At 42.3% G+C, this 14494-nt stretch overlaps 1 protein-coding gene across 1 annotated transcript in view; it reads right to left on the reverse strand.

Annotated features, from left to right (window-relative positions):
* PGM2 (phosphoglucomutase 2) overlaps nucleotides 1–14494 on the reverse strand; it is a 38482-nt gene that overhangs the window by 5054 nt on the left and 18934 nt on the right. Inside the window, exons 7-13 of the mRNA XM_034671969.1 lie at nucleotides 8475–8664; nucleotides 7318–7415; nucleotides 5815–5995; nucleotides 5633–5726; nucleotides 4065–4194; nucleotides 3151–3340; nucleotides 1297–1430 (exon numbers count right to left, since the gene is read on the reverse strand). Coding sequence (XP_034527860.1) covers nucleotides 1297–1430; nucleotides 3151–3340; nucleotides 4065–4194; nucleotides 5633–5726; nucleotides 5815–5995; nucleotides 7318–7415; nucleotides 8475–8664 — 1017 coding nt within the window. The remainder of the gene's footprint in view (nucleotides 1–1296; nucleotides 1431–3150; nucleotides 3341–4064; nucleotides 4195–5632; nucleotides 5727–5814; nucleotides 5996–7317; nucleotides 7416–8474; nucleotides 8665–14494) is intronic.

The following is a 14494-nucleotide window of genomic DNA, read 5'->3' on the forward strand; positions in this document are numbered from 1 at the left end:
AAGCAGGGGGAGTGGGAGAGGAAGAAGCAGGCTCATAGCAGAGGAGCCTGATGTGGGGCTCGATCCCATAACGCCGGGATCATGCCCTGAGCCGAAGGCAGACACTTAACGACGGTGCCACCCAGGCGCCCCTAATTTTACCTGTTTCTTTTCACTATTTAAGAATGTGTCTAGTAGAAAATTTCAAATTGCATTATGTGGCTCACATTTTATTTCTTTTTTTAAATAGTGTCCTTTAATTCTTTTTTTTTAAGATTTTATTTTATTTATTTATTTGAGAGAGAGAGTGCAAGTGTGCACGCACACGAGGTAGGGGGAGGGAGGATCAGAAGGGGAGAAGAGGGACAAGTAGACTCTGTGCTGAACCTGGAGCCAGACTCTGGGATTCTGAGATCACGACCTGAGCCAAAACCCAAGAGCTGAAAACCAAGAGTCAGAAGCTCAACCAACTGACCCACCCAGGTGCCCCTCCTTTTTTTTTTTTTTTGTAAGTTTTACTTATTTAAGTAATCTCTACACCCAACGTGGGGCTCAAACTCATGACCCTGAGACTAAGAGTTCCACGTTCTTCTGACTGAGCCAGCAGGTGCCCCTCACTGTTTATTTCTATTGGGCAGTTATTGATGTAATCGACCTTTAAAAACATTTTTCCGATTTTTTACTCTGAACAGAGGAGTGCTGGTTACCCGAGGGTTCACTGGGCGTGCCGTATCCCACCGACACACTCTAACTACACGCACCACAGCTGGTCAGCGTTTAAGACATTAGGGTACTGCAAAGGGAACTCAAACCCTTTACCAAGGTCACAGAAACACCACCCTGAAGCTACCAGCCAGCAGCTCTTTGGTGGCAAGGACTCTTTCCACTAGGGCACTTTCTCTTCTCCAGAACCCTGCACAGACCTATGCATAACAGGTGCTCAAAGATATCTGTTCAATGCATGCGCAATGGATTTTAATGGATTGTATCAGGGACAGGGAGAAAAAGAGGAAAACTCATTGGTGCTAGTCTCAAATAAAAGTACTAGAAAAAGGAAACTATTACTATTACTGAAATTCAGAATGAAATTCTTCCCTACAAAGAAAGGTAGGACAGAAATAGGTCACTAGAAAATCAGCTCTCCTGTCCCTGGATGCTTCAAGCAGCTGTAAATATCACAATATTGCTGCCGGTCTGAAACAACATTCCTAATAAAAGTACATGCTGGGAAGACAAAATGTTTTACTTAGCATTTGCACAGAACCAGTGAGGAACTTTAGGGAGTAACTATCACAGGTGCTGTTATCTGTATCATACCTATTTCCAGGGGGGGCACACAGTTCCGAATAGTACTTGATTTTGGGCTCCGTCCCACTGGTCCGCATGGTGGCCACGCCCCCGTTCGCAAAGGTAAAGGTGATCATTTGGCTGCTTTTGCTAGTAGGGAGAACCTGAAAAAGACCCGTATCACAGCATATCACTGAAATTGTAGAAGAAAAGTTTAGCAGAAAATTCCTGAAATCTTCCTGTAGAGAAAAAAACAAGCTGCATGGAAGGACTGAGTAAGTATGGCATCAACATCCCTTTATGTGGCACACAGTAGACCTCAGCTATTTCCCGCTGGAATGCAGGGTCAGACCCTCCACAGCAATCCTGGAAACCAAGCAATAATGGAGCACTGCTTCCAGAACTGCGAGTCAATCAAGTGTGAGTGTACAGGAAGACATTTTCAGACTTAAATGCCTCCAAAGATTTACTCCTATTCACTTTTTTTTAGGAAGCTACTAGAGGAGGTGATTTAGGAAAATAAATATAGCAAGAGGAAGTCTTGGGGTCCGGGAGCCAAACACCCACCCCGTAAGAGGTGAAGGGCGTTCCCAGGATGACATGTGTGTACCCAACACAGAGAGGAGCCGGCCCTGCCTGGACGGGGGGACCAGGAGGGAGGCCAGTGGAAACGAAATGGAACTGATAAAATTGCACTGGACCATGTGGAAAACCCTACTGAGAGGCATCTGAAGGAATGTGAGAAGACTGGAGATCGTTACACAAAAATCCAAGAAAGTGACAAAACAACTATTAATTATAGAAAAAATAACTATACAATTTGGGGGAACCTAAGCAAAGTACACTACTGAGCTAAGTGGGAAACAGCAGTTACTAGTCATCATAATGCAAGCACAGGATCTGAACTCAGCAAGCACTGTGGCGGGGTGTTTGTGAAGACAGGGGAGGAGGGACAACAGTGAACCTAAGAAATGGCAGATTTCAAGCCTTATCTCCATAGTAGAAAAGTAATAAAGCCCAACACTGAGAAGCCCAAGCATCACCATGTGAGCACGTTATTTGCAATCTGGTGGTAAAATGCAGGCGCGACAACTGAGAGGGAAGGGGGTTGTCTCGACATGGCAAAGACATGGCGGGGGCTGGGCTGCCATGTTTCATTGTGACTCTTTCTAAAATAATTCTCTCTAAACATATATTGTGTGCAGGTGAAAATTTAAAAAAAATATAGATGTCTAATATCTCAGGCTAGTCTCACTCTCCTTCCCCAACTCCCTGACATTAGTTAGCAGTACTCTTCTGCAATACTCTTACTTGAGCCTTCTTTTGACTTCAGTGGAGGACCCACATGATGATGTGAAGAATGCAGACTCATGCTTTATAGCTAACAGCGCCTGGACATTCAGAGAATAGGGTAAAACTAACCAGGAAGCTAACGGTGTTTCTCAAAGTGGGTACCAGTAAACTCCATCAGCAGGGAACTTGATATAAATGCAAATTCCTGCCCCTCACCCCAGACCTACTCACTCAGAAACAGGCTGCCAGACGCTGCCATACTGGATACATTGAGCAGGAAAATTCGGATCTGGCAGCAGAAGACCCAGATTTGACCACAACCATCACCAACCAGCAGGCAGGTCCTGCACTTCCGAGCATTGATTTCCCGTGTGTTACATGGTGACGGTTGTTTGCATGACTAGTGACGATCTTTATAGTTCTAGCCCATGATTGCTAACTTTCTGTTTATTTCGATAGTGTATTTAAAATAATGCCTGAATGCCTAAAATCAGCTTCAATTAATTCTATGATTAAACAAGTTAAGCTATTCAGAGTATAACAGAAGACAAATACACAAGAATTTAGTTGATAAAAGATAGTATTACTTACAGCTTTTTTATCAGGTTGGCTATCATCATAGCCAGTTGTCAGATCCCTAATGCCAGAAATTTCAAATCTGCCACAAGTTTTTGGATAATTATTCTTCCCATCATAGTTTCTAAGGTTTTCAAATAATTTCTTAATGGTGCCTTGATCATGGCAGATAAAATATGAAGCTTTGGTAATATGGTAGCCATATCTATCAAAACAAATACAAATAATTAAATAAGTAATATACAGCATGGTGACTCTAATAATATTGTACTACGTATTTACAAGTTGCTAAGGCATAGATCTTAAAAGTTCTCACAAGAGGAAATATGTGTAATTATGTGTGGTGTGGATGTGAACTGGACTTATTGGATGATTTTGTCATATATACAAATATCAAACAACCAGTTTTAAGGTAAATGAAACAAATAACCATGACCAGCTTCAAAGGAATGATCCAATGAAAAAGAGGTACAACTGACCCCAGGGATTGCTGAACTGCTGCCGGGCCTCGGCCTGTATCCGGGGGTAAAAGTGTCACTGCAGGCGGACCCCGCCCCGCCCATCCCGTATGTACTGACCCTGGGTGCTTCTGTACCACCCCGGCCGACTGGACTCAAGCCTCTAAAAACTTAATAGATGTTTCATGAACACCTTTGATCTTTTCCAACATCAGACACTTAAAATCACCTTCTTCAATTAGCTATTTCTGCAACTGATGTTCTCATTTGTTAAGGATTAACGCAATCATGAATGATAATTAGTATTAAATGGTTAAGCATCAAAAGAAAAGGGGATCCTCTCCTTAGTTTTCAGAAGAAAGCGAATCTACAACCAGAGCATTAGAAAGAATATTAAGTGTCTGACACATAAAAACATAATAAAACATCGAAAACTGTTACTTCAATTGAACAGAGTTAATAGAGACTTACTCAACATAGATGGCCTTCAGCTGCTGAGACAAAGACAAATTCCTGGTTGCTAGAAAGCTCGCCAACTCTGCGCTGATGACCGCGGCGCTGACCCCATCCTTGTCCAGGACGAAAGGGCAACACATATACCCTGCAGAAACACGTGTCATGATACAGCCTTAGGAGTGGGTTTCTTTACAACACTGTGCACCCACATCATCTCCATGCAACTTGCCCATCGCCTAAGAGCTTTACAGTATGAATATGGGAATGCTTCTCATTTACCACCTTTACATTCAAGAATCTAGCCCAACGCCTAAGCCAAGGCAGGCCTTCAAGAAGTCCTGGTGAAATAACCTACACGGGGATTCTCCTTCCTAGACAAATTATTCATTCCTTAGGTCCAGCACAAACCCCGCCTGCTCACAGAAAATGGTTTCCAGTGGTTCTCATCAATGCGTATTGTCTTCTCTGAATTCCAACAGTTCTTGTGAGCTCTGTCCTTCACCTTGAGGCCTAGCCCGTACTCTCTTGTGTGGTTACTAACGGGATCTCTGCAAATTGCTCTAGGCTAAGGTCAGTGTCATGCTTCCCTCAGAGTCACTATGTAATTGAGATGCAATAAATATTTGATAAATAAATACAAGAAAAACATTTTAATAAAAAGCTATAGAAAGATAGACTGCCAATTTCAACGAAAAGGAAACAGCTGAGCTATTACACACTTCCTTTGATTAATTAGTTAAATGATATGCGGGAGCATCTGTGCTGCAGGAAATACAGATGAATCTTTTTTTTTTTTAAGATTTATTTATTGGAGAGAGGGAGAGAGAGACAGAGACAGAAACAGAGAGACAGAGAGTGGGGGAGGAAAAGAATCTAAAGCAGACTCCCCACTGAACGTGGAGCCCAATGCGGGACTCAAACCCAGGACCCTGAGATCATGACCTGAGCTGAACCCAAGAGTGGGGGCCTTAACTGACTGAGCTACCCAGGCGCCCCCTTTGAATTTTCTAAGTATAATAGCTTTTACGAAACAAACAGCTAAAACATCCCCCCAGAAACACCTGAATTTCAAGGTTCTATACCTAGCTCCCCTTCCTCCTCACCTATATTGACAATTTAAGACAAATGTTTCTCAGTCATTCTGGCTGGACTTGGGGGGGCCTTTTAGGTGACAGGTACTTTGATGAAAGCCCCACTACCAAGCCCTCTCCTTTTCTCTGGACAGACCTCCGCCCAGCACTTTTTCGGAAGAGGAGTGAACCATATCAGACGTGGAGACCAACACCATAGCCGAGGGAATACCACAACTCCCCAACATTTGTGGGGTCCTGAGCTCCAAGCACCCGTGTGCAGAGCTTTACTGTTTTCATCCAGGGAAAGGACTCACTTTCTTATATTCATGGCTTGGTTATTTGTGAGGTATTCTTTTTAGGTGAAAATGTGAGAAGCCAGTTTTAGGGTAGGACGCTTTGAGCACCCCTGTGCTCCTGTTCTCCTGTTAACTGTCTGAACCCCAATCCAATTCCCATTTATTTGCATTCTATATATTAGCTAATGCTACAATCACCATTATCACTTCTTACCGATAGCTTCTTCAAATGCAAATAAGACATTCTTCCCCTGGTCCATTAGCTGTTTGGCCCGGTTTCCCATCCACTTAAAGCCAGTTAGTGTTTCCTAAAGGGATAACCCAGAAGAGAGAGAAATGCCTTAGACCTTCTACAGAGCAAAAGAAATTTAAGAGTAAGTCTCAGAAATACCTTACCTCAAAGTGAAAGCCTTCCTTTAAGGCAATGGCTCGTAAGATTTTGGAGGAGACGGTGCTTGACAACATGTACAAGTCTTTGAGGGCGCTGGGATCTTGGTTCTTTTCTTTCCAAGAAGTAAAAAGCCACCAGCCCAAGAGGGCCCCCAACTCGTTGCCTGAAAACACTCTCCATTCACCACTGAAAGAAAAAAACCACCAACGCATTGCTGTGATCTTAAGAGAGATGCTGGAAGCGACTAGGACAGGACAATTAAGCCTTACAAGGCTCAGAGTGGTGTCTGCAAGAGTTCTTGTCTTTTCCTGTTTAAAGAACTGGTTGGAAATGTAACTGTCACTTCACAAACATGTGAGCAGCTCTCTATCTCAACTAGTTTGCTTAGACAAACCTCCCATCTTTGAAGAGCAAGGATACACAACGCTTTTATTTGTCTTTGGCAAAGCCTTTGGTTTTAAAGATGACAGAAATATCCTGGCAAGATCCCACCCCAGGATAATAGTCTGTATATCTCAATTTTCGGTCTGGTCAGTATTGAGGATTCTGGGAGGGCAACAGCCCAGCATGTCTCAAGAGCACATTCATGCTAAATGATCAGGACACTGGAGAACAGACGTGGGACTTATTCTCCTTTCCATAGTCCGAGTGGCTAGAAGTACATTTTGTGTTTCAACATGTATCATCCTGGCTTAACTTTCTAGAAAGTGATTAGAATTGAATCAGTTTGATCATAATCTGAAACCCTAATCCCTTGGGGCACCTGGGTGGCTCAGTAGGTTAAACGTTGGACTCCTGATTTCAGCTCAGGTCATGACCTCATAGCTGTGAGATCGTGGCCTGTGTGGGGCTTGCACTGGGCAGGGAGTCTGCTTGAGATTCTTCTCCCTCTCCCTCTGCCACCCCCCCCACTCTCATTCTCTCTCTCTAAAAAAAGTTTAAATAAATAAAACCCCCAATCCTTTGGCAGCACTCCACTGCTCCCAAAACATCACATGTGCTGTTTGACACCCAAAACCGCTAGGACCTTTCCTGCCTTTCATCTTGTCTCTCCACTCATTTCCTATTAATTCTGGACAAACTCTATGGCCAAACTTGTCTTAAATATCAGGTATCCCACTGCTATTCCTCTCTGGTCCACTCAACCTAAATTCAACATTTCCTTGAAGGTCCAGCTCCTTCGCCAAACCCAGCAGCAAATACTACGCTATAAAGCCAGTGCCGAACAAAGGACTTGCTGGCATTAGGGACTGAGTCATTAATTATAATAAAATCAATGATGAATTGAGAGAAGAGAAATAGTACTTTCAATTCCAAATACATCTGGGCTGGCTTACTCTGCATGATGGTGGGCCCCAGAAGAGCATTTGCTGTACATTAGAGGTGATGATTTGTATAATGAATGGTAAATATTTCCAAGTAGGTCCAGTCTCCCCAAGAACATTTTACTGCTGAAGATGTCACCCCGTTATGTTTTCTATTAGATAGGTAATCACAATCACTTGTACCTGTCTTGCTTTTCTGCCACAGCAAGTCTATCAGCATCCGGATCATTTGCTAAAACGATTTTGGCCTTGGTTTTATCAGCCAAGGCAAAAGATAAAGTCTGAAAAAGAGCAGGAAAATAGAAGATTACTTCGATCAAGAATTGAGCATATTGCAGTCTTAAAAAACATTCAGGTCTTTAAGAACTGAAAGAACCTTCCCCAAGCAAAGGCTGAATTTTATTTCTGGAGCTGGTCTTGGCTGGTCACCTATTACTTCCTAAGCCAGAGGTCAGGTCATGGGAACAACAACACATAACCCACATCTGCTGTGGGATTCACCCCACATGCGACAGTGTGTGTGTGGCTGGACCAGTATTTCGAGGCCTTGCAAAGTGATCAACTGCAAAAACAAACCAAAATAAACGGACTTTCCGAATATCATTGTTACCCTAACCTTTAAAAAGGCTGAAGGAGCCATAATTTAAACAGCATTACTTCATATTAGAAAAATTAAGGGAAAAAAATTAAAGAATAATAAAATAAGGAATAAAAATCATGTGATAAATATCCATTCTATTACTGTTCCTTCTTAACATTAAGAAAGCACAGTAAGGGACGCCTGGGTGGCTCAGTCGTTAAACGTCTGCCTTTGGCTCAGGGCGTGATCCCAGAGTCCTAGGATCGAGCCCCACATCAGGCTCCTCCGCTGGGANGCGCCTGGGTGGCTCAGTCATTAAACGTCTGCCTTTGGCTCAGGGCGTGATCCCAGAGTCCTGGGATCGAGCCCCACACCAGGCTCCTCCGCTGGGAGCCTGCTTCTTCCTCTCCCACTCCCCCTGCCTGTGTTCCCTCTCTCGCTGGCTGTCTCTCTCTGTCAAATAAATAAATAAAATCTTAAAAAAAAAAAAAAGAAAGAAAGAAAGCACAGTAAACTCAATTTGAATTTAATTCCATTCAATATAAAATATGATTTTGATTTTAGCTCTCACATCCTGATGCTAAGATATGTATTTTAAAGGTTCCTGTAAGAAATGAATGACTAATATATATAAATAATTCTCACGATGAAGCTGGGTTTTTTTGTTCAGCACAATGAAAACACATAAAAAGTTATTTTACTTGATAGTAAGAATTTTGGATATAACAGGTAAGTTTTGGAACAAAAAAGATTAGGTTACCAAGACACCTTTACCCTCCTCGGGATTCGGGTATTTCACTGTTGGGAACTCAGGATCAGGATCTTTCTGTTCGGGAACAGCCTCTGGAGGAGCAAAGCCAAAAGCCTGGAAAGCTGACTGCACAAACTCATGACCCACACCGTGGACAGAGGTGTGCACAAACTTCACCTTCGTCTCCTTGTTCACACTCCTGGGGTTAAACACGCCATGGAAAAGGATAAAACATAGATGAAAAGATGCAAGTATGGCTTGCAAAACTAGAAGCTTTGTTAGCAAGGAACCAGATTCCTAAGAAAGGAAGGAATCAATGTATTAAGAAGGTACAAGACAACGGACTATTTTTCTAATTTCATTTAAAAAAAAGAAGCAAAACTTAGTCACTCTTTCCCAAATAGACACCCGACCCCCAACATATTCAAGCTTTAAATTATACTCTGTAGTTATTTTTGGTAAATCTGATTACTTTCAGAGCTTGTTTCACGAGACAGCTTTAACACCTAGGGTGGAACTCAAGCAAGAACTCGGGGCTCAGGTTCCAGGAGACACTCACAGCGGCCCATGGGTGCAGACCCCCGCCAACGCCAGCACCCCGGCTCCTAACACTCTCTACAAGCTTCAAAATGATTCTCAAAATGTCCCTTTTTACAAAATGGGATGGAACACCTTATACACGGATGTATAAAAAAAATTTTTTTTCTTGTCAGGTAACCATCCTGTTTGTCAAATTACCCGGGGTAAGGGAATTAAACTAGAATAACAATAAATATCAAAAGTAAAAGTTACAGAAAGGTACAAATAAGACTTAGAAAAATTCCAATGTTCAAACTCCTAGAATCTTAGGTGATTGTCCTAACCTAACCATTTCTTTCGAAAGTGAATAAATGCACAAGGTCTTCTCTTAAAATAGGAAATAAAGTGCATCTGGAAAAATAAATATGCGGGACTAGTAAGAACAAATCTGGAAAAAACTGCTCAGATATTAAAGTGAAGTATAAAGCTATCAAAATTAGAATGGTTTAGAACTAGATAAAAAAAGACAGATTAAAGGAACAGAATAGAGAGCAGAAGTTGATCAAGTTTGGAATGGGAAATGTGTATGATAAGCAGTAATGGCTTCACGGTTAACATGCTTTGAAGACAGACTCTGAATTTGAATCCTGGTGTTCTGCCACTCACAAGCTGTGTGACTGTCGGTTATTTACTCAACCTCCCTGCGTCACAATTTTCTCATCTATAAAATGGTAATACACCAGAACCTACCCTCAGCATTACTGTGAGGATTAAAATTAAATTAATCAGTAAAAGTAAAGGCCTATAGAAGCTATCTATATAAGCACTCAATCCCTGTTGGAAATTATTTGATAAAGGTGATATTTCTAATTAGTCCAAAAAAGATAGGTTCTCCAACTTAATGTGTTGATGTAACTGCAAAACTTAAAAAATCTGCCTTCCTACTGCATGTCTCACACAAAATTAAAAATCACTAATGACTGAAAAAATTGAAACATAACTGTAAATATGCAAGTCCTAGAAAAAAACAAGGGGGACTTTTTAAAAAATAATCTTGGTGTGGAGAAAGTCTTCTTAAGTATGACACAAAACTCAGAACTCATAAATTAAAAGACTGATAGACATTATCCATTTTTTATGAGCTCATCAAAAAGTTCCAATAAAAAGTCCAAAGGTAATAACAACAGAAGGGAAAACAATATTTGAAATAAATGAAGACTAGTTTTCTATACAAGCAAAGTGGTTTCATAAATGCAAAAAATGAATAAATACATAGAAAAATATAGGTAAAATGAATACGATAAAAGTTTATTCATATGTAAAGAATCCAAATAAATTAAGGTAGTACTTTCATCTAGCAAAATAAGAAATCTGATAATCCTCAGTAAGAATAAGACGTGTGGATCACACTGTTATGATACACTTGACATATTACGTCATTGTGTTTGATATGGTCGTGATTATTGTCTGTGGGGGCGTCAACTGGTATAACGTGCTTGCCGAGCAATTTATTCATCATGGCCGACTCTGTCAATGCACGTACAATGCTGCTACCAGAACAGTAGCTTCTGGATGCCTGTGCACGCACACCCACACAAGTACTCAAGGAACCGAGCCCCGAGCACGGTGTCGCCAGTGCTCTGTGGAGGAGCGAACAAGTCGAAACCCTTGTCTCCGAGACATCCAATCAGAGGGATGGAAGGAAGGCACACAGATGTGTTTTGTTTGGTGTATACACCGTTTACAAAAATGGTCCCCAATATTTAAAAATGAGGAGATTTCACACAGAAAATGTAGGTTTCTCATTTCTCTCAGGGAGAACGAGGCAGGTCCTGGCAACCCTGGACCTCCATCTGCACGTGGTAACACCCAGCGAGGATGGCCGCTCCCTCCAGAGGCAACCGGGGTCCACACTCCCCATGGAAGCCTCCCTTCCCACTGGTCTAACCAATACAACATTAGAGACAACCAAGAAATTGTGCCTCTTTAAACTCAGTGGTTTCTTCCTGGGGGACAATCAAGAGTGGTGTGGGCCCCACAGCATGTTACAGCAGGACAACACTGTTACTCGGCTCGTCTGCTTCTTACCTCACTGCACGTACTGAGTCTGTGTCACTGGGTTACACACACGGGTACAGCAGCCATTACAACGAAAGAGTCAGGACTAATAGGGGGTAACACAGAAGGTACCCATGACAAATTAACTGGGAGAAAAAAGGCACAACAAACTCCATGCATGCCATATTCCTATTTACGGTCTCGAAATATATTACGCATAGAATATGCTAGCATATGCACAGAAAATTTCTGGAAAGAGAAAAAACATCAGTGTTTCCTGCTGCCACCTATCAGCAAAGTTTTTTTTTTTTTTACATACATATATGCAAACACACAGCCACGTGTGTGTGTGTGTGTGTGTGTGTGTGTGTGTGTGTGTGATTCTACAACCAAGGTCAGCCAACTATGGCTGATACTCCAGCCAGCTGCTTTTGTANATAAAATTTTTTTCGAACCTCGCTATGTTTGTGCTCATTCATTTATGCATCCCCCACAGCTGCTCCTGCCACCACAGTGGAGTCGGGCAGTTGAAACACAGTGGTGCCCAGAGCCAAAACTCTGTATATGATGCATTATGTCCGCTCAAGAAAAATCGCTGACCCCTGACCTAGGGCCTCTAAAATCAGATGCGGCTACAGTGTATGTACCCTTCGGAGAGAGAAAAAGTGAATGAAAACTGAGAGAATGTGGCTGAATCACACTATTTTAACTCACGTGGGGTGAGTTTACCATCCATTTACCTGTGAAAACAGTATTTTTTAAGGTCTTCAAAGTAGCTCTTGTTGATGGAAACAGTTGGGTCACAAAGCAGTGGATTGCCATCAATTAAAGAATCATCCCAAGCTTGAGGCCACGGCTCCAGATTTTCTTCAATAGCTCGAGAAATCCCTTTATCATGAGGAGAGGTGATCTGAGCTCCGTTGTCCCAGTAGACCTGGAGAAGGCAGGCGCATATCCAGATAGCTTAGGGCTAATGGAAATTAAGCCTCCATATCCGCACGGTTCAGTACAGGATGCACACGGAAGGACGTAGGTATGGAGACAAAAAGCAGAATACCTTGTACCCGTTATCCTGCTTTGGATTGTGGGAGGCAGTTATCATGATTCCAGCACAAAGTTTCAAATGCAACACCGTGTAGGGCTGTAAAGGCAGGAAACAACAACAGCTTTAAACAAAAAACCAGATATACTTAGCCTGTGCATCGTAAACTGTTTGTATCAACTTGTTCTCTTTTAATGCACGTAATAGAGAAACATCATAAGAAGGTGTCATTCCATATTTGTGCCACCCCCAAGTATACTCGTATGACCCTCAGATGAATGCTCAAAATTGTGGGATGTGCACCCCAAAAAGACAGGTGAGTATTTTCCCAGGTGCCTTCTTCTCATTCTGTCTTCCATGGTAGAACTAGAAATCCGTTCAAACAAAAAGAAGGTCTAATCCTTCATTTCACATTCTTTTCAGCCTCCTGCTGGGGATAGAAGCTTCTGGATTCTGTTTCTTCCCTCCAACTGCTTTCTCTTCTTTCCCATTTGCTTGTAGGGACCAGTGCAGGGTAATGCTGAGGAAATGGAGCGCTCCTATGGCCTGCTCACTCAGCTCCTGCTCCAAGGTTACAAAACCCTTTCTCGTATTTCTACTCAGATCCCATCTTTACAAAAATACTGCCCCAGATGGGGAGAGGGGCAGGCTTACCCTCTCTCGGGCCGCATGTGAGATTTACTACACACACACACACACACACACACACACAAGCACACACACAGGGAGCCAGAGATTATAGCCATCTGCCCCCCTCCAGCCTCCCACCAAGAATCTCTGTGGTCATTTGTCGCTTTAGGAGTTATTTCATATCCCCCAAGCAAAGAAAAGGGGAGAACCACTCAACAGCTCAGGAAAATGGTCATGAGACGATCATATAACTCATGTCTAGTAGAAAAATAATAGCAGTTAACACTTACGTAGTATAGAAGACCAAGAATGCGCAAACACGTTGCAGTTTTTCCATCAGACAATGAAATCTGAGCTACGTTTGGACGTGACATTGCGCGTCTACTGGGTTATTTACGACCTGGGAGCTGCGGCATCTCCTGATCAGCGTGCAATAGCCCAGCAAACACCGCCCAAAAGGAGGAGCTGGCTTCTGTCAATCAACTCACTCTCTTCTCCTCCAGATATGAGGAGCTGCATTCTACTCATGTTTTTGGCTGAGTTTCTAAAAACATACATGCTCAGCATCTGGCCCCGTTCTTAAAAGTTCTATCTATTTAAAAACAACAGTTGTCAGAGTCCCCATTGTCTTTTTCTTTAGGTTATGCTACTTCAAGGGTTTTATTTAAAAAATCTTACTAAAATATGCCAAGAATGCTTCATGCCCTGGTCACAAATAGTACTTAGAACAAAACATGTGTCTAAAAAGCTGGTGCATCGAACAGTCAAAAATATTCAGGGTGAGATGGGATTTGAGGTGAATTCAGATTTAGACCCGAGAAGTTTCCTAATTGTGCCAGCGATAAAAAGAAATACAAACCAAATGAAAACACAGACAGACAACAAACCAAAGACATTTCACTAACTAGTTAAAATATCCTTTGAATGCTAAAAAGCAAAATTGCACTTAGAAAAAAAACAAAAACAACAAAAACTCTGATCCATCAGGAGTTGACCAGCAGAGAAAGATTATTAGGATGTGGGGAGAACATACCCAGAGAGGTAAGAGAATGCCTGAAAAATACCAAGGGGCTCTTCTGTCTTATAAATTCCCAAATCCTAATAGCTTAAAGACTGTAAAATGCAGCCACATCCCATCCCTGATCCTGTGACAGAAAATTATAAACAGAAAGGGTTACTTACCACAAAGGGGGTTGGAGTTATACCCGAAAAGAGGTACACAGGAATCCCTTGAGTGATAAATGTGGTTGCAGCAAGTCGGGCAAATCTGGAAATGCAGCGTGATGGGGGGAGAAAGGAGAGTAGGATGTCAGGACTGTGGATGATGGGGAAGAAGGAAATGAATGCTCGACTCCTTCTTTAGGCTCATTCATTATATTTCCATTGGCATAGGACACTCAAATTGGAGGAATCTTACGAGTCATCTCGTTCCACCACTTTGTTTTACAGAAATGGGACTAAAGCCAAGAAAAGCCAGACAAGTTGCCCCATGTCAAACAGTCACACAGAAGCTGAGTGAGGCCCGCATTCAAGTTTCTCAATTCCATCTCGGTGGTTCTCAGCCAAGGGCAATTCTGCCCCTGTGGGACATCTGAAATGTCTAAGACGTTTTTGATTGTCACTGGGGATTGGGGTAGGGTGCTACTAGCAGGCTAGAGGCAAGGGATGCTCAAGAGCAGCAGGCCCCCAAAAAGAATTATCCAGCGCAGTATGACGTCACATGTCAACAGGGCAGAGGCTGAGAAAGCCTTGTCTAAAGTTCTTACGATTCAATATAAGC

Source organism: Ailuropoda melanoleuca, chromosome 11 (assembly GCF_002007445.2).
Source record: "Ailuropoda melanoleuca isolate Jingjing chromosome 11, ASM200744v2, whole genome shotgun sequence".
NCBI lineage: Eukaryota > Metazoa > Chordata > Mammalia > Carnivora > Ursidae > Ailuropoda > Ailuropoda melanoleuca.